This window comes from Panthera onca, chromosome D2 (genome assembly GCF_046562875.1).
Source record: "Panthera onca isolate mPanOnc1 chromosome D2, mPanOnc1 haplotype 2, whole genome shotgun sequence".
Lineage (NCBI taxonomy): Eukaryota > Metazoa > Chordata > Mammalia > Carnivora > Felidae > Panthera > Panthera onca.
The window spans coordinates 77,743,620-77,767,903 of NC_138349.1; the positions used below are offsets into that span (position 1 = coordinate 77,743,620).

The 24,284-nt window shown below is 39.1% G+C and overlaps 1 protein-coding gene across 4 annotated transcripts in view; it reads left to right on the forward strand.

The window, feature by feature from the left end:
- Positions 1-24,284, forward strand: part of RYR2 (ryanodine receptor 2) — a 755,762-nt gene that overhangs the window by 636,454 nt on the left and 95,024 nt on the right. For 2 of the 4 annotated variants that reach the window (XM_081790553.1, XM_081790554.1), the window contains exons 72-79: positions 3,516-3,686; positions 4,782-4,841; positions 7,409-7,543; positions 10,833-10,867; positions 11,641-11,754; positions 14,533-14,629; positions 16,756-16,859; positions 18,389-18,440. In XM_081790553.1, coding sequence (XP_081646679.1) covers positions 3,516-3,686; positions 4,782-4,841; positions 7,409-7,543; positions 10,833-10,867; positions 11,641-11,754; positions 14,533-14,629; positions 16,756-16,859; positions 18,389-18,440 — 768 coding nt within the window. The remainder of the gene's footprint in view (positions 1-3,515; positions 3,687-4,781; positions 4,842-7,408; positions 7,544-10,832; positions 10,868-11,640; positions 11,755-14,532; positions 14,630-16,755; positions 16,860-18,388; positions 18,441-24,284) is intronic. The other 2 variants (XM_081790555.1, XM_081790556.1) reach the window with 1 other exon arrangement.

The following is a 24,284-nucleotide window of genomic DNA, read 5'->3' on the forward strand; positions in this document are numbered from 1 at the left end:
ATCAATTTGTTTAATTTTTAGGATGTTGGTTCCTCATTTGGATAATTATTTTTATCACTGTGGTTACATTTCCTTCATTTTTAAATGAGCAAAGAGCTCATTTAAAACCACTGATCCAGGGGCGCCTGGGTGGCTTGGTCGGTTAAGCGTCCGACTTCAGCTCGGGTCACGATCTCGCGGTCCGTGAGTTCGAGCCCCGCGTCGGGCTCTGGGCTGATGGCTCGGAGCCTGGAGCCTGTTTCCGATTCTGTGTCTCCCTCTCTCTCTGCCCCTCCCCTGTTCATGCTCTGTCTCTCTCTGTCTCAAAGATAAATAAACGTTAAAAAAAAAAAAATTAAAAAATAAAATAAAATAAAATAAAACCACTGATTCATTATTTTTATGAGTTAATTTAATGGCACAAATAATTATTCATAGGGTTTTTTTTTTCCACTAAATATACTGAAAATAATCTCTTATGAATTGGTACAGTTAAGAACAGGGTCCATGCAGTAAGTCCATTTCGTTGGAAACTGAATACAATTCTTATTGCTGTGGCTCAAATATTATAGGTTTGATATATCAACATATACTCTATGTATAATATATGTCATAGTAAATATGTCATATAATATAATTAACAATATATAAGGCACCATTACTTCATGATGACTCCATTATTTTACTGCATAATGTGAAGAAATTCTTTCAACATCATGTTGTGATAGCAACATAGGGAAAGCATATTGTTTGTATGTTAAGTTCTCTTCTGTTTTTTTTCTCGGTAGACCGAAACTATTACAGTATGTCACTGTCATGAAGATATCTGCAGTGTTATTGCTACAAAGAAACTTAACAAGTACAAAGCAGTGGATATGGGACAATTATTTTCATTTTGACATTAGCATATGCCCTGTTAATAGAAAGAATGACACTTACTACCCAGTGAAAATTAGATTCGGCATTGAAAGTGACCCTGACACATGAATTTTTATAATAGTCTTATATACACTGTGTTCATGTGTGGTGAGAGTGAGAGCATGTGTATATTTCAAACCAAGCATCTATCAAACAAAAATAAGCTATATATTCCTTTTTTTTGAACAATAAGATAGTTTATTCATCAGATTCTATGTATGAGTCTTCCTTACTTGTTAAATATGACCCTATACGTTATAATTCTCTTGAGCTTCAGTTTGAACAAACCCACTGCCTGAGAGGCATCGGCAGTTAAACTGAACAGACAGACAAGGTGGCTTGAGAGGAGTGACAGGAACATCTCTAGCTGGTTTGGATCCATAGGAGGAGGTTCTTCTGAAGGCCACGTGGGATTGCATGGATTTCAATTCATCCTGCAGTGACGGCCTTCTTGGGCACAGAGGGATTGTGCCCCCAGCTCTCCTGCCCTGCCCCCAGCCTTTGGCATGACCCATGAGTTCCAGGAAGGTCCTAGGGGATAGAGTTGGGGGATGGGCACCGACTGGCTTGGTAGCTGGAGTTTCTTGGGATTCTTTTTTATTTTTATTTATTTAAAAAAAATTTTTTTTTTAACATTTATTAATTGTTGAGACAGAGAGAGACAGAGCACAAACAAGGAAGGGGCAGAGAGAGAGGAAGACACAGAATCCGAAGCAGGCTCCAGGCTCTGAGCTGTCCGCACAGATCCCGTTGCAGGCTCAAACCCACGAACTATGAGATCATGACCTGAGCCAAAATCAGATGCTTAGCTTACTGAGCCACCCAGGCACCCCTAAAATCGTTTTTATTATTTATTTTTTGGTTAGATTTCTTTTTTTAATTTTAATTTATTTTTAAAATTTATATCCAAGTTAGCATATAGTGCAACAATGATTTCAGGAGTAGATTCCTTAATACCTCTTACCCATTTAGCCCATCCCCTGCTTCCACAAACACTTCAGTGACCCTCTGTTTGTTCTCCATATTTAAGAGTCTCTTATGTTTTGTCCCCCTCCCTGTTTTTATATTATTTTTGCTTCCCTTCCCTTGTGTACATTTGTTCTCTGTCTTAAAGTCCTCATATGAGTGAAGTCATATGATATTTGTCTTTCTCTAATTTCGCTTAGCATAATACCCTCTGGTTCCATCCATGTACTTGCAAATGGCAAGATTTCATTCTTTTTGATTGCCGGGTAATACTCCATTGAATATATATACCACATCTTCTTTATCCATTCATCCATCGATGGACATTTGGGCTCTTTCCATACTTTGCCTATTGTTGATAGTGCTGCTATAAACAAGGGGATGCATGTGTCCCTTTGAAACAGCATACTTGTATCCCTTGGATAAATGCCTAGTACAATTGCTGGGTCGTAGGGTAGTTCTATTTTTAGTTTTTTGAGGAACCTCCGTACTGCTTCCCAGAGCAGCTGCACCAGTTTGCATTCCCACCAACAGTGCAAAAGAGATCCTCTTTCTCCACATCCTCACGAACATCTGTTGTTACCTGAGTTGTTAGTGTTAGCCCTTGTGACAGGTGTAAGGTGGTATCTCCTTGTGGTTTTGATTTGTATTTGCCTGATGATGAGTGATGTTGAGCATTTTTTCATGTGTCTGTTAGCCATCTGGATGTCTTCTTTGGAGAAGTGTCTATTCCTGTCTTTGGCCCATTTCTTCGCTGGATTATTTGTTTTTTTGGGTGCTGAGTTTGATAAGTTCTTGATAGATTTTGGATACTAACTCTTTATCTGATATGTTGTTTGCAAATATCTTCTCCTATTCCATCAGTTGCCTTTTAGTTTTGCTGATTGTTTCTTTCGCTGTGCAGAACTTTTTATTTTGATGAGGTCCCAATAGTTCATTTTTGCCTTAATTTCCCTCGCCTCTGGAGACGTGTCAAGTAAGAAGTTGCTGCAGCCAAGGTCAAAGAGGTTTATGCTTGCTTTCTCCTTGAGGATTTTGATGGCTTCCTGTCTTACGTTTAGGTCTTTCATTAACCCATATATTCTTAAATTTTTCCTCTTAAGCATTGAAAACTATTAAACATATAATATCAGAAATTACTATGGACTTTACATATATCCATCTGCTTCTCTAAAATCACAATTTGCGTTTTCCTTCTAAAAGCATGTAGAAAGCACACCAGTGAATTGTAATGACCTGGGAATAGGAGAGTAGGACTTAAAATTAGCAAGAGATGCTAAGAAGGAGAGAGGAAAAGTATTCTCAAAAATAGGGACCAAAGAAAGAAGGAAGTTCGAACCACTATCAAGTTAGAAGAGACTCCAATTTTTTTTTAATTTTGTTTAACGTTTATTTATTTTTGAGAGAGACAGAGACAGAGCATGAGCAGGGGAGGGGCAGAGAGAGAGGAAGACACAGAATCCAAAGCAGGCTCCAGGCTCCCAGCTGTCAGCGCAGAGCCTGATGCGGGGCTCGAACCCACAAACTGTGAGATCATGACCTGAGTAGAGGTCAGACCCTTAACCGACTGAGCCATACAGGCGCCCCAAGACTCCTAGTTCTGAGTGTGGGAAAAGCAGTCACCGACTCCAAAACTTGTCTTTGTTCCCCAGGCCGCTGTCTCTGATCAGGAAAGGAAGAAGATGAAGCGCAAAGGAGATCGGTACTCCACGCAGACCTCTCTCATTGTGGCAGCTCTGAAGCGGTTGCTGCCCATTGGGTTGAACATCTGTGCCCCTGGGGACCAGGAGCTCATCGCTCTGGCCAAAAACCGATTTAGTATGGTAACTTTCCTGTTCATACCGGTGGTAATGATCACTTGACCTCCAGACTCAAATGTTTAGACTCCCTTTTTCTCACTGGTCTGTGTCAGGATTTCATTTCCGTTAGATGTTTTAGTAAGCAGTTTTTCTGTGTATGCAAAGACTGCCCTTTTGGGGGGGGGGCGCTATTTTTCATTTCTAAATTATGTTGATCACCTCCAGGGAATATTCTGAAACCCAGTAGAAAAGATGCAAACAAGTTGCTGGTAGCGGGGAAAAAAAATGGATTTCATGTGAACTCCTATATAAAATTTGTTATGAAAAGTGTATTCAAATTTAGGAGGGATAACTTTTCAGTGTGAGAAGCATCATGGACTGTGCTGATCGTGGTTAGATAAGGTGTTGACTTTCTAAGTCAACCAAGTTGACTCTTCGACTTGGCAAGCATCAACATTTCAGTTCTCAAGATTTCTTTATGACCTCTGTTTTTTCTCTTTGTGGCTACCTAGACGCACTTTTTCAAGAATATACAGCGGGATCATTATTTTATATTTATGTAAATGGGAGGACATTTTCTTTTACCCCCATTCCCACGCGGAAGCACCTCTCTGAATATCCAGAATTGGATACCCTGAGATAAGCAAATTGAGGGGACATTGTGTCACCATGGGCTGCACAGATGCAGTTCTGGTGGTGGTCATTCTAGTATTTGATTCTCAGGGTATTTCCTTGTTGTTACTGGATCAGAGGGGGGTAGTATTAAATGCCAAAATTACTTTCTGGAGAGTTCAGAGAATGATGGAGATATACCCCTGTTTGATCACAAGGGAACACACCTCTGCCCCCACTTTTTGTGAACCAGAAATTCCATTCCAGTGAGTCTTAAGACACTTCCCGTAGAGTCGATGTAAGTTGGTACCTTGTTTCCGGTTCACAGCAATATCAAGAAATAGTCTGAAAAAGAATCCCCCGCATTTGTGGTGTGTTTGAAACCCTGTACGTAGGTTTGGGCAGACATACACTATTTCAAAAGAGGCTGGAGTTACTTCTGTTGACTTGTGACAGTTGATGCATTCATGGTAAGACTTCTTTTAGGTAACATTTATTTCTTGACAGAAAGACACTGAGGATGAAGTACGAGATATAATCCGCAGTAATATTCATTTACAAGGCAAGGTAAGCCAAATTTAAGTACATAGTATTTATGAATTTAGTGAATCTCTCTTTAGAATAGTATTGCAAGTAATGTCACTTTAGCAATTCAAATAGTGAAAACATATTATTTTAATCAGTCTTTACTCTACTTGCAAAACTCTTGGTATTAAAGACTCTCAAGATAAGTAATGTGTTTTATTCACTTTAAAAAGTCAACGTAGATCACCAAAGATTTTTAGACTTTGAAAAAAAATATGTCACCATTTGAAATAAAGGTTGGAAATTTCCTTCATTAGCTGAGTTTGAGGACTTTTGGGACATGGAGATAGGTGTCCATAAGAATTTGAACTTTTTCATCTAGTGTCCAGAAATTAAATATATGTCATTAGAAGTCATTAGTACATAGGAGATATTAAGACTTGCTGTAATAGAAATAGATGAATAAATGAATTTACCTAGGGAGGTAAAGGAAAACATAAATGTGGGTAAAAACAATTGCTAGAAGTAAGTACTTTTTGTACTACTTTGTAGTACAATTATTTGGAAATTTTTCATACTAGGGGATAAATTGTTCATTTGTTTACAGAACCCGTTATGCAATGTAAGAAGTCTAGCAATTTGTTATCTTCATTCAGCCTATTTGCTTCTATTCTGGTGTCCCTTCTGGGAAATTTTTTCAATTATGACAGTGCCCAAATGTCAGCAAATAGTGACCACAGCATAACGTTTGCTTTTCTGGGTATTAAAATGTTTCTTTCCAAGATCAAAACCATATTCTTCTTTTAACACTTACGAGCACAATATGATAAAGGTGAGACATACCTTTCCAATATTCACAAGGCACAGACACTGATTTAGAGCATATTTCGTGTGCACTTTGATGTGTAGGTACTCATATTATTTAGTAATAACTTGGCCAGAATGGGAGATGAATGCCTTTTAGAGTTCGATCTCTTCTCAGATTGCAAAACGATTATGAGCATTTTAAAATGTACTAGTAAAGCCTCTGCCTGAACCTCAAGTGAAGGGTTTATGCTTCATATATGGGTGTTCGAGGAGATCCTGTAGTCCATGCAAAGGTCTCGGGATCCCCGGGACTCAAGACCACACTTTGAGAAACGTGGTCTAGGACAACCATTACTGAGTAGAGACAGGAGATGTTCAGTACCTCTAAACGAAGGTTCTATGCTCTTCCCAGGAAATAAATAAAAAAGGATGTCTTGAAGAAGCAGAAGGAAATCCGATTATATTCTAGAAGTTTTTTATAGTAGTACTGAGGGCAATTTATGTTGTGTCTTGGGGAGTCAGAAAGAGAGAGGAGAGCAGAGAAGGAAAGCATTTATGATCAGCATTTCACTTCCAACCTGAAAATAAAGCAGTAATGAATGCATATTCTTTTTGATATTTCAGTCTATACTTGTTTTGTGAAGAGTCAGGCACATATATTATGGGGACACACAGACTTACAGAAGATGAATTCTTTTATTCCTAGCACCTTCTTGAATGTATTGTCTTGAAATTGTAGGATGGGTCATCCTGGGGGCCAAAAGAAGTAATTTTATATGAGAAAGAATAAAGATGCTACTTATTTTACCAAATATAAGTAAAAATGTGTATTTCTGTCTGGAAGCACCAGGCACAGTCCTCAAATGAAAAAAAGTATGTGGAGGAAAAACATTTTGTCTTATCAAAGGACAGATGGTGTCTACAAGCCATTCAGTGTATAAAATCCTGTGTTTGCCCCTAGATGAGTTATTTTTCACATGTCAAACTATGCTTTCTTGGGCTGGGAGTTGTGAAGTTTTAGATTTGTCCATTTACTTCTGCTTCATTACCCTCAGTCCCCCAGTTTTCATGGAGACTTGAAAGGGGAAGAGAAACATACAGGGATGACTTTGCCTATTTTCAATAATATAGTTATTCTATATTCTTTCTTTGAAGTAATGTGATCTTTTCCCTATAAAGATGTTTATATTTGTCCATTTCTACGATGTTATAATAATCTTTCTCAAAAACATACAGAATTCAGTTGTATCTCCCACTCAGGAAATTTGACAATATTAAAAAGACTCCTTTATTATAAGAATATGATTTTATATTCCTCCATTGCTTTATATTTGATATCTTTGTTTCAATGAGACTAAACTCAGTTGCAGAGTCCCTGTATTTATAGATAAATGAGATCCTGTATCATTGCCTGTAAAAGTAAGTATGTAAATCTTTCAGTGTTTGACCGTGAAAGGGGAAGAGAAAGATAGATCACTTTGCCTACTTCCTTGCCTTGATCATATCCAGCTCATCCTTACATTCTAGGTAAAACTTCACTTGTTCAGGGGAATCTTAACAGCCACCAGCAGGTTAGGTCCAAGCTCATGATACCTTATCTTTCTCTTGAGTAGCTCTCCTCACAACTGTACATATTTAATTTCTGTCTTCCCCACTGCATGGTAAATTTCATGAATACAAGGTCTTTCTCTGTGTTGATCTCTTCATGGTGTTTTGACACTGGGCTACACCCAGTAAAGTAGGTCTTCCCTTCCTTACATCGTAACCTTGTATTTTTGAAACTTTTTTCCTTTTTCATGCAGTTGGAGGATCCTGCTATCAGATGGCAAATGGCTCTTTACAAAGACTTACCGAACAGGACTGAAGATACATCAGATCCAGAGAAGACCGTAGAGAGAGTATTAGATATAGCAAATGTGCTTTTTCATCTTGAGCAGGTTAGATTCAGCATGGATTCCATAGTATTTGCCTTAACCGTGTAAAAACATTTCAAAGATGGTATGTGTTAATTTGTTAGCTATGGGTGGGCCAAAAACATGTGTGTTCAGCTCACTCATTATAAATAATATATGATTCAGGAGTGCTTATACCTAATAAGCAAATTTCCAAGCTTGTAATTTTTGTAGCAATATATAGGTAATATATTTTGAGATATCACGGCCTTTGTTTTATTGTCTTTTCTCAAAATATTTCTTTTTTTAAAATTTTATTGATTTATCTTGAGAGAGAGTATGTGCGTGTGCAAGCAGGGATGAGGCAGAGAGAGAGGGAGAGAGAATTCCAAGCAGGCTCCCTGCTGTCAGTGTAGAGCCCAAAGCAGTTCTCGATCCTCACAACCATTAGATCATGACCTGAGCCGAAATCAAGAGTCAGATGCTTAACTGACTGAGCCCCCCAGGTGCCCCAAAATATTTCCATATTTATACAGATAAATAGGATTATACACTTAATTTTAAATCATTCTAACAAAAATTTCAGGAGTTACCTGATTTCATGTTCCGTGTATCATTTTTTTATTACTGCTCATAACAGCATGTTTGAGATGCTTTCACTAGTTTAATATTTGAATTTTTTTTGGTTACTTGCTTCAACTTTCCTTTTATTAGAGATATTTTTGAGTTAATTTTCTCCAAGATCAGCAATAAATATATTTAGATAAGAGCTACGGCGTCGATATTAAAACTGTGTGAGAATAGTGGTTTTATATGATTTTTCAGTTGTGTCCTATTTTAAACTACAAAGTTTACTATGTTTGATTTCTGTATTCATTACCTTTGTTTAACAGTTCTCAAATTGAAAGTATTTGAAAAATTATCCATCAGTGGGTTACGTTTTTGTGTAAGGAATCTTCTGGCCTAGGTAAGATATTTGCAATAGAGGGACATTGTCCCTGTGTCTCATGAGGTCCATTCGGCAAAATGACACCAGAGTGAGGGAGTTCAGTGTGAACCCAACAGTGTGATCTGTCACTGGGCTTTCATGACAGCCTTTACCTGATGTGGCAGATCTCACATTTTTACAGTACACATAAAATCATAAAATGGCCTGTGTCATCTCAGGAACTTTGTCACGTAAATGTTTTGCAGAATATCTTAGCATAACAATGACAAAGATTTTTCTTTGATTTCTATTTTATATTATCTGGTGATCTTTCATCCCTGCCTTGACCAGTTAAGTCACATGCAGATATCACCTAACGTAATATCCTTTTAATTTCCTTGTTTGCTTACTTACGTGACCCTCAAACATTAATAACTTCTCCAGTGTCATGCGATCTGTCACTATACCTGATGAGATGTAGCTAGGATACTCTCAAACCATATGGCTATGGACATGTGCTCACATTGTGTAACACCACAATATTTATAATATATAACATATGTAATATACATATGTAATATGTACTATATAATGAACTTAATATTTCCCTCAATATCTCCATGAAATATTAAATAAGTACAAATTATCACTCAACAGAAGACAAAACTTAAGGTAATGAAATTTTAAGTGATATATAAAGTCCTAGAGTTGTTTTTCCAGAGTTTATACATATTTAAGAAAGCTATTGGAGAGACTGGGTGGCTCAGTCAGTTAAGCATCTGACTTTGGCTCAGGTCATGATCTCACGGTTCGTGAGTTCGTGAGTTCAAGCCCCACGTCGGGCTCTGCGCTGACAGCTCAAGCCTGGAGCCTTCTTCAGATTCAGTGTCTCGCTCTCTCTCTGCCCTCCACCGCGCGCTCTCTCTCTCTCTCTCTCTCTCTCAAAAATAAATAAACATTAAAAAAAAGAAGAAAGAAACACATATTTAAGAAGGCTACTAAATGTCTACCAGAGAACTATTCCTGGCAGCATTGTTCTACCATAAGGTTTTAACTCTTCCTGGTTTTTATGCATATACCTGGATTTGCTTGAATGAGTATTAGATACATGAAATGAAGCTTATTGAAATCTGATAGTTTTATTATACTCACATATTACATATTGACACATGTATTCAATCATAATGGATGAAGTCATTTGTAAAGTAGTGAGATTCATTTTCTGAAGCAGTCATTCCTTCCCCGAACATTTTTTGAGTGCACAACCATATGGCAGCATTATACTTCGCAGGTTCAGGGAATTGAACGTGGTCTGTCTACTCAAGTGAGTCATCCTCTAGTACAGCATGTGGATAGATAAATATGCAATAATACAGATGTGCTGGGATACAAAAGGTGCTGAAGAGGCTATAAAAGGAGTCCAGGCTTGATCTAGTTATGAAGTAGGTGATCCCCATAATCTTAAAGGAGAAGTAGGAATTTTCTAGGAAAAGGTAAGGGGGTCAGATTTTAGTGAAGGCCAACTATTTTACAGATGGTTAAGAACATGAGTAAAAAGAAATCATCAATTATCAAAGAATAGAAAAGAGCAGAGGATGTACCAGAAGAGGAATTCATGCCTTCAGTACCTCTATTCTAATGTTTATTTGTAACTCAGTCATAGAGTAGCTTGTGATGAGTATCTTCACCCGCCAAACTCAGTGCATAAACAGTGGGCGCGCAGCAAATACTTAATTCATCGTAGGTATCAGCGACCTTTGCAATTATATATTTTGTGCTGTACATCTGGTAACTTTTGTCCATGAGAGTAACCTGTCTCCTTGGGATTTCCTAACACTTAAACTCGAGCCAAGCTAACACAGCAGCACCTCCCAGCATTTGGACAGTGAGAAGAGAGGCATTAAGCACTTCTCACATATAGTAAAATGCGCTGCCAAGTGATAAGCTTCATGATGGCAGACACCTTTTCTACCATGGTCACTACCGTATCCTCAGTGCCTCACTATTGCAGTGTGTTTGTTGACTATCACCCACACCCATCAGAATACCTTATTCCCAGAAAAAACTACCTCTTACAGCCTGAATATCAGAATGGCACTGTAATGCATTGAGTCTAGTTGAACGATACCAGCCTTGATTCACTTAACACAGCCACCAAGAAGAAAATCGAAGTGGACAGTTGTCACAAAGCGTTTACTGATCCTGTGGAGGGAGGACCATCATGGATATAAATAAGTGCTTTCCAAAGACAAGTTGCTTCATTAAAATTTCTAAACCACTCTAGTCCAGACACTCTTAATGTTTTCTTCAGGCATTATAAAATTCATATTTTGACCCTTTACTGCAAAGGATAATAGACTTTAGATTTATTTTTTTTAGCTAACGCAACATTTTTATTTCTTCCAGAAATCTACATCTATGCACCGGAGATATTACAGTCTGGGAAGTACAGTGCTCAATTACCTAGAGACTACTAATTAATTTAGAATTACATGTTGTTGTTTTTTTTCCTCTCTAATACTTATAATTAATCTCTTTTTCCTCTTGGAGCTCCAAACACCATTAGCTAAATAAATAGCTTGCTTGCCTCATTTACTGCAACTTTGAATTCTCATTTGTCCCTATCTAACAAAATAATAATGTATTTTAACATTTTTGCAAAATTAAATTCTTTTCCTCACTCCTAGTAATGTGTTCCTGAAGCCTTGTCATTTTCTCCCCATCCTGTTATAGTAAGGAACAGTTGAAATTTCGGTAGAATTTTCTATGTCTGCCTCTATTCGTGTTTACTGCTGTAACTCTCATGATAAAATTGGTCGAAATGGATACATAAATAAGAATAGGTTGATTTTTTTGCGTAGGCAGAAAACATGTTTTAGAACCATAACCAGATTCTGAAAAGGCTGCAAAATGATTTTATGTAGAATGGTTTTATATTTCTTTGATTTTACAGATGACATAGCTTCTTAAGTACACACTACTGGGGAGATATTCTGTTTTGACTAAAGAAAATACACAGCATTCAAAACTATTTCCAATTTAGCATTGGGTGACTTCTAGGACACGGGCTTTCCTATAATAATTGCAGGGGTACTTTGGGAATTGTAATTCCAAACGTTTTTAATGTAAAAGGCACAGCTGTTTAATACAGTATTGTTGAGGGTAAGTCGGAGTTCAACATATTTAATGTTTTGTTTGTATCGTTTTTACCTCAGGTGGAGCACCCACAGAGATCGAAGAAAGCTGTATGGCACAAACTTCTGTCCAAGCAGAGGAAGAGGGCAGTGGTGGCCTGCTTCCGAATGGCTCCTTTATATAATCTGCCAAGGTCAGAATTTTTTTAATGTCGGCAATAGATGAACGTTCTTTTTTCCCTAGTAAGCTGGAGGAGCATCGCGTCTACCTTAACAGGAGTGCAGTAGTGAGAGAAGAATGCAAAACAAGTCTTGGCTCTTTTGTGTAATGCCTGAGCTTGTTTTTCTTTGTTGGGTGATCTCAGAGAACTTTGATGCGCGGTGTAGTTATTCAGTCACTTCTGAATACCGAGGAAGTTGTGCTCACGTATGTAAGGCAGGGTAGGGTAATTAGGAACTCTCTCTTTGGAGTCAGACTGCCTTGATTTGAACCCTGGCATGTCAGCTGATGCCTGCATGACCATTGGTCAAGTTTCTTACCTGACTTGGTTATAGTTTCCTCATTTGTGCCATGATGAGATTTGCCCCATGGAGTTGTTCAGATTATTTAATGGATTGAGGTATAGGGGGTGCTTAGAACCAAATTTAGCACTATTAATGTCCATTGCTGTTTATTATTTCTTGTGGTTTTCGGTCTTGGGGAAAAGAACTGGTATGGATCTAGTTTATGGGAATAGCAGAAAGGTGTTTAACAGTCCCTCAACCTTCTCTTAGAGCTACAGCTGGCATACTCGTTAACAGAGAAACTGGTACATTTGAGTCTGACTCGGTGGCCCAGGTACCATTTCAGCCTCCTTGCAGTTTTCCTAAGAAACTGTGCTCTTTCCTCTCTGAGCTTTGTATAAGTGGCATCGTCCCCACATCTGGTAAACAGGACTCAGCTCAACTGCGTCTCTTTTTTTGGAATATCTCTGACCAAACCATGCCCTTCAACTCCTTGCAAATGGAACACTTCCTCCTCTTTGTTTCCAGAACACTCTTACAGACCTCTCATTGTAGGCACGATCCTGTAAGGTTGGGCCTATTTGTCTCTCTGATTCAGACTTTGAGATCCTTTATTTTGGTTCTTTTTTTTTAAGTTTATTTATTTATTTTGAGAGAGAACATGCACGCTGAGCAGGGGAGGGGCAGAGAGAGAGAGAATCCCAAGCAGGCTCTGACTTGTCAGCGTGGAGCCCGATGCGGGGCTGGAACCCATGAACTATGAGATCGTGACCTGAGCTGAAACCAAGAGTCAGTTGCTTAACCGACTGAGCCACCCATGCACCCCTGGACTTTGAGATCCTTTAGAGTTTTATTCAATTGTATATCCTTAGTACCTGGAACACTGACCTTCAGAACATCTTTGAATAAATAAATGAGTCAGAGAATAACAACACAAAATACAAACCCCTCCCCCAACCCTCAAACAAAGCAAACAAAGAAACTTCACACTTTCCCCTTTCAGTGAGACAGCTGGATTCCTTGCCAAGGCACATTCACTGAGTATAAAATACATTAATTTCCCCCTCAGACCATGTGCTACTTTAAATTCTCTAACTCAGTTATGGTGTCACCAGTTAATCAATAGAACATTAACCTTGAATCCATAGTTTTACTCCTTTTCTGGTCCGTCCTGTACAGTCATTCTCCAGATTCCATCAGATTTTTCTTAGATCTCTTTTCACATTGCTATCCTTCCTTTTATGGCCACCCCTCCGGCTCACGTGTTTATTGCTTCATATCAGGTTGATGGCAGCAGATTCTGAGGTGATTTCCCTGATGTTATGGAATCTGCTGTTCCACTTTCTCACGTAACCTTCTCAAAATTGTATCCTTTATTGCAGTGGTGCTCAGACCTGGCGCTTTTGGGAAATACATTCAAATTCATTTAAGAAATATCCAAGCCTCAGCCTGTTGGATGAGAATTTCTGTGAGGGCTTAGCAAGTGTATCGTTTCAAAGCCACTCAGATGATTCTCTTGTACCAATATTGTCGAGCCTGTCCTTTGTCATGTCTGGCCCGTGCACAGGACTTTATGGTGATTTCTAGCATTCTAGATGCACTGTCAATTCCTCTCCTTGGTTTTCCAGGCCCTTCATAAACCTATCTAACCACGTGTCTCATGACTCCGTAACTCACCATTAGTTCCATTGGGCTCAGCTTTCTTCCCATCCCGTAATGACACGTCTCCTTTTAACACTTCTGACTTTCTCCTAACACTTCTAACTTTCTTATGATGTTCCCTTATGGTCATGACTTTCTCTTATCCTTTCCCATGGTGGTGTCTTATCCATACCTCTCATCGGCTTCATGATGAGTTTACTTGTTCTTTTAGTCCTCGCTTTTTTTTTTTTATTTTTTTATTTCTTAGGCCACCGCTTATCATCAGTATTCCAGTATTTAATCTTTGGATGTATACTCTACTAAGTTCATGCAATACATTATGTTTTGTCATCCTCAGGGCCTGTATCTAATGTTAACCACTGACTAATTCCTTATTAATCCTTATTATATTGTTTTGCCAAAGCCACTTGATATCATACTAGCTACCACTTAATGACCATCCATATACCCCATGTGCTTTACATGGCTTATCTCATTTTAAGTCTCTGCAGACTGAAGTGCAGATGGGGTTTTCCCAGTTTTATCAATGAACAAAAAGTGAATGTTGGTAAAGTGAAGAGTTGACCAGCATTATGAAGCTTAGAAATGGCAGAGCCAGAATTTAAATGCAAGTCAGAATGTGCTACGAGAAGCCTTGCCTTATTGACTACCATGTCTTGCCTGTGCAATCAAGAGTGGGAAGTTTATTTTTATCTTCTGTCTTTGAGCGCACCGAGAGTCCAGTGATAAAGCACCTGTCCAATTTATTTAAAAACAAAAACAAAAACAAAAAAAACTCTTTGTTTGAAATTATGCTTCTTTTTTAGGCACCGGGCCGTTAACCTCTTTCTTCAGGGATACGAAAAGTCTTGGATTGAAACAGAAGAACACTACTTTGAAGATAAGCTGATAGAAGATTTAGCAGTATGTCTTAATGGGGCTATAAGTTGAAAGAGGGCTTGGGTCTGGTGGAGTAACGCTGGCATGACCAGGTTATCCTATCACAGCGGAGAGAAAGCACCATTGCAGTGTTAGTCCTAGGAAACTTTCTATTCTTGACTGCTACTGCATTCAATGTTCAGGGAACATCTTATTCTTCTTATTTCAGAGATCTCATCAGCACCCAGCAATTCCAAATTTCAGGTGAATGATAGAAGTTTATTATAACCAGGCTTTGACTCGATTATTCTTTTAAATTCTTCTGCAGAGCACCTTTAAACACCTTAGAACCTAGCATAGAACTATAAAAGCTGAACCGTATAGAAGTTATCCACCAAAAATAAGTTGAGGGTTGTTAACAAAAGCCAATGAAAGGTAGCTGGTTTTTAAAAATATATGAGGCAGAGAATGATGGGACTAGACGCAAGAAGAACAGGAAGTCATGGTAAAATGCATTAGATGGAGACTAGATTTTTGGTCCCGCCATTTTGGACAGGTAAAGGTGCTCTCGTACTGAGAGGAGAGGAGTCTTCATCTTTTTTTTTAAATCTTTTTTTTAATGTTTATTTCTTTTGAGGGGCACACTGTGCAAGTGGGGAAGGGGCAGGGAGAGAGAGGAGAGAGACAATCCCAGGCAGGCTCCACCCTATCAGCACAGAGCCCCATGTAGGGCTCAGACTCACGAAGCCATGAGATCATGACCTGAGCCAAGATCAAGAGTCAGCTGCTTAACTGACTGAGCCACCCAGGCGCCCCAGTCTTAATGTTTTATAGGTCGCGGACCTGATTAAATATCTGATGAACCAGGGTGCTCAGTTGGTTAAGTGTCCAGCTTCAGCTCAGGTCATGATCTCACGGTTCATGAGTTTGAGCCCCGCATCCTGCTCTGTGCTGACAGCATGGATCCTGGAGCCTGCTTCGGATTCTGTGTGTGTGTGTGTCTCTCTCTCTCTGCCCCTCCCCACTCATGCTCGCTTGCTCGCTCTCGCAAAAATAAATAAACCTAAAGTTATTTTTAAAAAATATCTGATGAAAACTATCTTCTCAGGAAAATTTCCAGGCATATGGTCCTCTGGAATTTTGCAGACTAGTTGGACGTTTCTTGATTCTCAAGTTAAAGACCTCATCTGTAAACATTTTTTTTTTAACTCCCAAGTTATCAGAGAATATTGGATAAACTGATATAATTCATGAAAGCCTGACCCTGACTATCCCTATATATTTTAAATGAATTCTGGTTTGGCTTTAGAACCAAAACAACCAATAGAATTTTGGGTATCTTACAGACGTGTACCCAGTATCTACAATATTAACCTTTAAATCCAGGAAAGAACATCATTTATGTAGAGAGAAAATCAGTCTAAATGGGTAAGGCCTTGGAGATACAAAAGTCATTAAACCATTCAACAGACAGTCAAGATTAATTAACTCTACAGTCAGTAAAAATGCTTTATAATTTTCCTCATGTTAAAAGTTCTAATAGTACAAAACTATTCTTTGTGAGTTTAAAGTAACTGAAAATAAAAAATGTAGAAGTGGTTCACACGTTAACTTTTAGCATTCTTTCCCTGTCATTGCTTGTGTGGGCAAAGACGATGCTATGTTTAATAATCAATTTTCAGTGTTGTGCGGACTAAACTTTTATACTTGGAACAACCTAGGATATTATTGTAATTCTTTATAAATTGAGCCCTCCATAAAGCTGACATCTCTGTACCAAATACACCCCCAGTTGTGAATCTGCTTCCAAGAATGGCAGTCAGAATTGGTAAGTGATGTGAGTCATCCTTGCCCATAGTGTTTTTTGGTCCAATTATTAAGTAACTTTTTTTAAGCTGCATAATTTTGCATTGATTATGTAACCCACACACATATGCACAGTGTATATAAAACACACACGTGCACGCACAATGCCTCTAAAGCATGCGTGCACACGTGTGCGCTCACGTGCACACACACACACACACACACACACACACACACACACATACGCCAGAGCAGGAAGAAAATAGCTTTCCTTTTACTCATTGTTCCTGACCCTCACACCGCTCCTGAGTTTGAGTGAACATTTCATTTCAGTGTGAAATTTTATCAATTTGGTTTTTTTGTAGAAACCTGGAGCAGACCCTCCAGAGGAAGAGGAAGGCACGAAGAGAGTCGACCCCCTCCATCAGCTCATCCTTCTGTTTAGTCGAACAGCTTTAACAGAGAAATGGTATGGTTGGGACGGTTCGTGTGAGCATAGGAAGAACAGATAAAGAAACCCATGTCTCAGTGTCCCGTGTGTCACATATTCATGTTTCAATTTCATCTGACTCTTGTTAGGAGAGAGAATTGTTCCAAGATAAGACCAGTCTGCCACACACCTGTGGGCCAGCATTCATGCAAGTGCAGGCTTTGATGTCTACCTGTGAGCTCCAGTTTTTCCTAACAACCTAGTCATCAGCGGATTTACTTGATCCTGAATCTTATAAAATGAGTTTTTTCTTCATCACAAATGGCCTTCATAAATGAAAAAAAGGAACCCAAAGCAAATTCCAGTACACAAAAAAATGTGGGCACCCAAATTTCCTGGGTAGATTGTGCAGTGGGTCTTAAGAAACCTTAGAAGGTGGGTGAACCATCATCTCCACAGGACGTTTCTTTGAGGTCTATTTTGAGGGCGTTCTCCATTTTCCTTGGCTTTTGCAGCCTGGTTCATATGAATTTCCCGGAGCCACAAAGGCTGACCTTCTGTGTAGTTAAGTAAGCTTTGCACTCAGATGCCCAGTAGTCAAAATGGGCTCAGCGTCCGCTCCTCCTAGGGAGCACTACATAGATTCGCTCTGTGGAGGAAACCTTGGAGAGGTTATAAAACATTTATCTGCATCCCTGCCATACAAAAGGAATCCTCCTTTGCCCAAGGCCTCCCTCTGGTTCGTGCAGAAGCCGGAAGATAATTTAATTATCAATCCTTTCCGCCCGAGTCTTTTCAGAGTCTAGATAAATTCATGTGACCTCTATGCATGCCATAATAATGCACATTTCTCCCCCTTAGCCAATGTGATCCATTCTTCTCTCACGATGTCTCTCTCTCTCTCTCTTATTATTTCCTAACTAACAAAATCATCTCATTCCTAAGCATAGAGCAACCCTCTGTCTGGCCTTGTCAGGTAATGAGGTATTTTCATAAGTGAATTTTTCTGATGGCTGAAGCTTTGAACTGCTGAAATAGCTTTGCAAATATTAGGTAATTTTTGATGGAAACCTTTCTTCATGAATTAATGATTTCCATACGCTGTAAGAAAAGGATTAGTAAACATATTTCTTAATTTTTGAGAATCACTATGACCATTGTATTTTTGGGGCAATATAGTAGCATAAGAATTTGGGGAGTCTTTCCATCCAATGTCGAGTATCGCTTCTGCTGTCAAAGCCCCTACCTCATTTAAATTTGCTTGTTTCAGCTTCTGTAGTTTCAAGAAAATGAAAGCTATACATTGTGTGTAAGTCACTAGACCATTTATTTTGTGAGATTTGAAGGCCTCTTCTGGAAGGTAAGGCGGGACAGGGACAGCCGTGTAGGTCTGAGATCTTTGCTGATTCTACAATATTTCTGAATGATGACTTTGCCTAGGTTTTGTGTTTATTTCATTTTAAAAGGGCATACTGGTTGAAAACTAAAGGTTATTTTACCATGATGGTAGTTCTGCTCATGACAAGCCTCCCACTTAAAAACTCATGTGTTGTTCTTGTTTTTCATAGCAAACTGGAGGAAGATTTTTTATATATGGCTTATGCAGATATTATGGCAAAGGTAAATAAATCCATCTTGACTTTAATGTTTAATTTGAATAAAGGGAAATCACTTTCATCTGACATAAGGATAAAAATCTATGTATTTTGGGGTCTAGATAAAATACTGTTAAATCCTAGAAGCCTGAAGAGGCATTAATCTTAATTTTCCACTTGCTGAATGAATCTCTGTTCAAACTTCCTTGACAGGTAACCATTGTTTCCCTGTTCACATTTTATTTACGGGGAGCTAATTTTCCAAACGTTCACTCATTCATTCATTCATTCATTCATTCATTCATTCAACAAATATTCACTGGGCATCAAGGTATTGTCGATGACATGGCCAATAAGAAGAAAATGCATACACCCTTCCTGGAGTTGATAGTCTGAGGGAGAGAAAACAAAATGTAAGCAAGTGATCGCAAAAAGCTGTGTCGAGTTCAGTGGTAGCAGTGCTGTTAGTGGTACAGGAGCTGGTGCGTAGTTGGGAGGCCCGCTTAGCCTAAGGTTTACGGGAGTCCGTGACTGTCCAGTGACAAGTGGAGCATGTGAAAATAGTAACAGTATTTCCTGAGTCTTTGTTTCATTTATATCTCACAATAGGAGGGTGAATGAAGGGGTGAATTAAAAGAGGAGTCAGGGTGTCTCTGAAGCTTCTCACGTGGGCAGTTGGGTAGATGGTGGTACCCGATACTGAGATGGGGAGCCTGGGAGAATTGCGGGCCTGGAGTGAAGAGGAAGAATGACCTATTACATTGTGGACTTGTTAGTTAAAAATGCCTGTGTACTGAGAACAAACTGAGGGTTGATGGGGGGGTGGGAGGTAGGGGAGGGTGGGTGATGGGCATTGAGGAGGGCACCTTTTGGGATGAGCACTGGGTGTTGTATGGAAACCAATGTGACAATAAATTTCATATATTGGAAAAAAAAATGCCTGTGAGACAGCCACGTGGAGATGTCAGACATGTGATGAGGCATTCATGCCTGACATTCAGTATATCAGGGATGGCTTATACATACAGATTTGGGATTTACCAGCATTCGAAGGGAATCGAGGTCATAGACATGGATGGTCTTGCCCAGAAAGAGAAGGCGTCTCTTCCCCTCTGTAGAGGGGAAGGCCTGCGGCTGCGCCTCTAAAAACATGGGTTTATGTTTCTCCTTCTAGAAGAAAAGAAACCCGTTAAAAAAACAGGCAGGTGGAGAATCTTAAGCATGAGCATATGTAGGAGCTGTAGACCTAAGGGAGTAGTCAACAGAATCGTATGCTGCTAGGAATAGGGATGAATAAGGTAAGAATTGAAACTTCTCTAGGATTTAGTACATGGGCATCATGTGACCGTGGTGAGAACAGTTCCAGAAGATTATGGAGAGGGGCCATTGGTGGTGCTAGCGCCATATTATGGGGAACTAAGCAGAGATGCACGAGTGAGGAGATGTGGCCTAGATGTTTCTTTACTAGAAGATTGAGAGAGATGAGAAGAGAAAAAGAATAGATGGAATTGTGACGTTGAAGGGGGATTATTTTTGTTTGCCGTTTGTTTACTTGTATTTAAGAGAGAGATTTGAACGTGCTTCTGTCCTGGTGGTCAGGAGCCAGTAGAATGGGCAAGGAAGTTATTTGTGGTGTAGCCTCGAGTGAATGGGAGCAGGGGGAGAGCACAGGCTACAGAGCATAAGGAAAAGTTGTTACCTTCCAGCTTTATTTTAAACCATAACCCACAGGGGTGCCTGGGTGGCTCCGTCGGTTAAGCATCTGGCTCTTGATTTTGGCTCAGGTCCTAATGTCATGGTTCATGAGAGTGAGCCCCACGTTGGGCTCTGTGCTGATGGCATGGAGCCTGCTTGGGATTCTCTTCTCCCCCTCTCTCTCTCTGCCTTTCCTTCACTCGTGCATGTGCACATGCTCTTTTTCTCTCCCTCTCTCAAAATAAATAAATAAACATTAAAAAAATAGAACCCACAATAAGAAGCACATTTATACAGTATATTTATGGAAACATGAAAATAGGTAGGTTGAAAGAAAATTTTCATGAAATTAATACCCTTCCTATGAGCAATATAGTCTGATATTTTCTGTTTAAATAAAAACGTTATTTAAAAAATTTTTTATGTTTATTCATTTTTGAAAGACAGAGAGCACAAGCAGGGGTGGGGCAGAGGGAGAGGGGGACACAGAATCCGAAGCAGGCTCCAGGCTCCGGGCTGTCAGCAGAGCCCGATGCGGGGCTCGAACCCATGAACCGTGAGATCATGACCTGAGCCAAAGTCCGACACTCAACCGACTGAGCCACCCAAGAGCCCCTGACATTTGATGTATTTTTAATTCTTATAATTTTTTAAGTTATTTTGAGAGAGGTGGGGGGGGAGGGGCAGAGAGAGAGGGAGAGAGAGACAGAATCCCAAGCAGGCTCTGCACTGACAGATGCAGGGATCAAACCCATAAACTGCGAGATCATGACCTGAGCCAAGATCAAGAGTTCGAGGCTTATTTGACTGAGCCACCCAGGCACCCCTAAATTTTATAATTTTTAACATACATGATCATTTCTTTAATTAGAGTCAGACCATAGTCCAAAGCCAAAATATTTTTAAAGTTCAGCTCTATCATTCAGTGTTAAATAGCTCTTTGCAAGTATGCCGGCCACAAGCTTGTTAAATGTGGTTTCCCTGTGTTTATGTTAGTGGCTAGTGTTGATGATTCATATCAAACTGGGGTCTCTGGAGGTTACCTTTCTTCATTTGGAAAATCCTCATCCCAAAAACTGAGGTAACCTCTGTGGAAAACAGTGTGGAGGTCCCTCAAAAAAATTAAAAATAAGGTACTATGATCCAGGAATTATGCTACTAGATATTTACCCAAAAAAAATGAAAATAATAATTCAAAGGGCTACATGCATCCTTATGTGTATATATAGCAGCATTATTTACAACAGTCAAAGTGTGGAAGCAGCCCAAGTGTCCATTGATAGATGATTGGATAAAGAAGATGTGGTGTATATACACAATGGAATATTGTTCAGCCATAAAAGACAGTGAAATCTTGCCATTTGCGACAACATGGATGAAGCTATAGACTATAATCCTAAGTGAAATAAGTCAGACAAAGATAAATACCATATGATTTCACTCATATGTGGAATTTAAGAAACAAAACAAACAAACAAAGGAAAAAAGAGACAGACAAACCAAGAAACAGACTCTTAACTATAGAAAACGAACTGATGGTTACCAGAGGGGAGGTGGGTGACAGGAATGGGTGAAATGGGTGATGGGGATTAAGGAGTGCACTTATCATGATGAAAAAAAATGGAATAAACAGATGACTATTAGTTCAATCAGCATTATGAAGTACAAATGTACAGTCACTTTACTCACAATCCCTCTGAAGATTGTGCATGCGCATGTGCATGTAGGGAATAGTTTGAAGAGAAGACTATTTTTTTCAGTGCTGTGAATTTGCCTATTTTTTACAGAAAGCAGTGTATCTTTAGGCTGCTGTTACAGGCATTATGGTCATTATTCCTTTCTATTTTTAGCTATATGGTTAATCAGTAAAAGTATTTTTATTTTTTTATTTTTATTTTTAATTTTTTTAATATGAAATTTATTGTCAAATTGGTTTCCATACAACCCCCAGTACTCATCCCAACAGGTGCCCTCCTCAATGCCCATCACTGACTTTCGCCTCCCTCCCGCCCCCCATCAACCCTCAGTTTCTTCTCAGTTTTTAAGAGTCTCCCTCTCTAACTTTTTTTTCCTTCCCCTCCCCCATGGTCTTCTGTTAAGTTTCTCAGGATCCACATGAGAGTGAAAACATATGGTATCTGTCTTTCTCCGTAAGACTTATTTTACTTAGCATAACACTCTCCAGTTCCATCCACGTTGCTACAAAAGGCCAGATTTCATTCTTTCTCATTGCCAAGTAGTATTCCATTGTGTATATAAACCACAATTTCTTTATCCATTCATCAGTGGATGGACATTTAGTCTCTTTCCATAATTTGGCTATTGTTGAAAGTGCTGCTATCAACATTGGGGTACAAGTGCCCCTATGCATCAGCACTCCTGTATCCCTTGGGTAAATTCCCAGCAGTGCTATTGCTGGATCATAGGGTTGTTCTGTTTTTAATTTTTTGAGGAACCTCCACACTGTTTTCCAGAGTGGCTGCACCAGTTTGCATTCCCACCAACAGTGCAAGAGGGTTCCCATTTCTCCACATCCTCTCCAGCATCTATAGTCTCCTGATTTGTTCATTTTAGCCACTCTGACTGGCGTGAGGTGATATCTCTGTGGTTTTGATTTGTATTTCCCTGATGAGGAGCAACATTGAGCATCTTTTCATGTGCCTGTGGGCATCTGGATGTCTTCTTTAGAGAAGTGTCTATTCATGTCTTCTACCCATTTCTTTACTGGATTATTTGTTTTTCGGGTGTGGAGTTTGGTGGGTTCTTTATAGATTTTGGTTACTAGCCCTTTGTCCGATCTGTCATTTGCAGATATCTTTTCCCATCCCGTGGGTTGCCTTTTAGTTTTGTTGATTGTTTCCTTTGCAGTGCAGAGGCTTTTTATCTTCATGAGGTCCCAATAGTTCATTTTTGCATTTAATTCCCTTGTCTTTGGAGATGTTTCAAGTAAGAAATTGCTGCGGCTGAGGTCAGAGAGGTTTTTTCCTGCTTTGTCCTCTAGGGTTTTGATGGTTTCCTGTCTCACATTCAGGTCCTTTATCCATTTTGAGTTTATTTTTGTGAATAGTGTAAGAAAGTGGTCTAGTTTCATTCTTCTGTATGTTGCTGTCCAGCTCTCCCAGCATCGTTTGTTAAAGAGACTGTCTTTTTTCCATTGGATATTCTTTCCTGCTTTGTCAAAGATTAGTTGGCCATACTTTTGTGGGTCCAGTTCTGGAGTCTCTATTCTATTCCATTGGTCTATGTGTCTGTTTTTGTGCCAATACCATGCTCTTGATGATTACAGCTTTGCAGTAGAGGCTAAAGTCTGGGATTGTGATGCCTCCCGCTTTGTTCTTCTTCAATATTACTTTGGCTGTTCGGGGTCTTTTGTGGTTCCACACAAATTTTAGGATTGCTTGTTCTAGCTTCGAGAAGAATGCTGGTGCAATTTTGTTTGGGATTGCATTGAATGTGTAGTTAGCTTTGGGTAATGTTGACATTTTAACAATATTTATTCTTCCAATCCATGAGCATGGAATGTTTTTCCATTTCTTTGTATCTTCTTCAATTTCCTTCACAAGCTTTCTATAGTTTCAGCATACAGATCTTTTACATCTTTGGTTAGGTTTATTCCTAGGTATTTTATGATTCTTGGTGCAGTTGTGAATGGGATCAGTTTCTTTATTTGTCTTTCTGTTGCTTCATTATTAGTGTATAAGAATGCAACTGATTTCTCTACATTAATTTTGTATCCTGCGACTTTGCTGAATTCATGTATCAGTTCTAGCAGACTTTTGGTGGAGTCTGTCGGGTTTTCTATGTAGAATATCATGTCATCTGCAAAAAGTGAAAGCTTGACTTCATCATTTTTAGATACATTCACAGGTATAGACCAAAAAATGAGAATTAAGGAATTAGTCCTTTGGGAAGACTGCTTTTGGGGGAAAATCCAATGACCACAAAGTCCCTAAACTAAAAATGAAAACATGAGGAGAGAATTTCTAAAGTGAGCCAAATACAGACCTTGGAATTATCAAGTTTTCTTAATTTGAATACTTATTTGCTCTTCATATTTAATTTCCCCACTGCAACCTCATTAAGATGAAGAAATAGGGTAATTATGTTTATATTTTTTTCATGATTTGAGGAAGCATTAAGAAGATTGTCTTGGTTTTTTTTTTTTTTTTTTTTT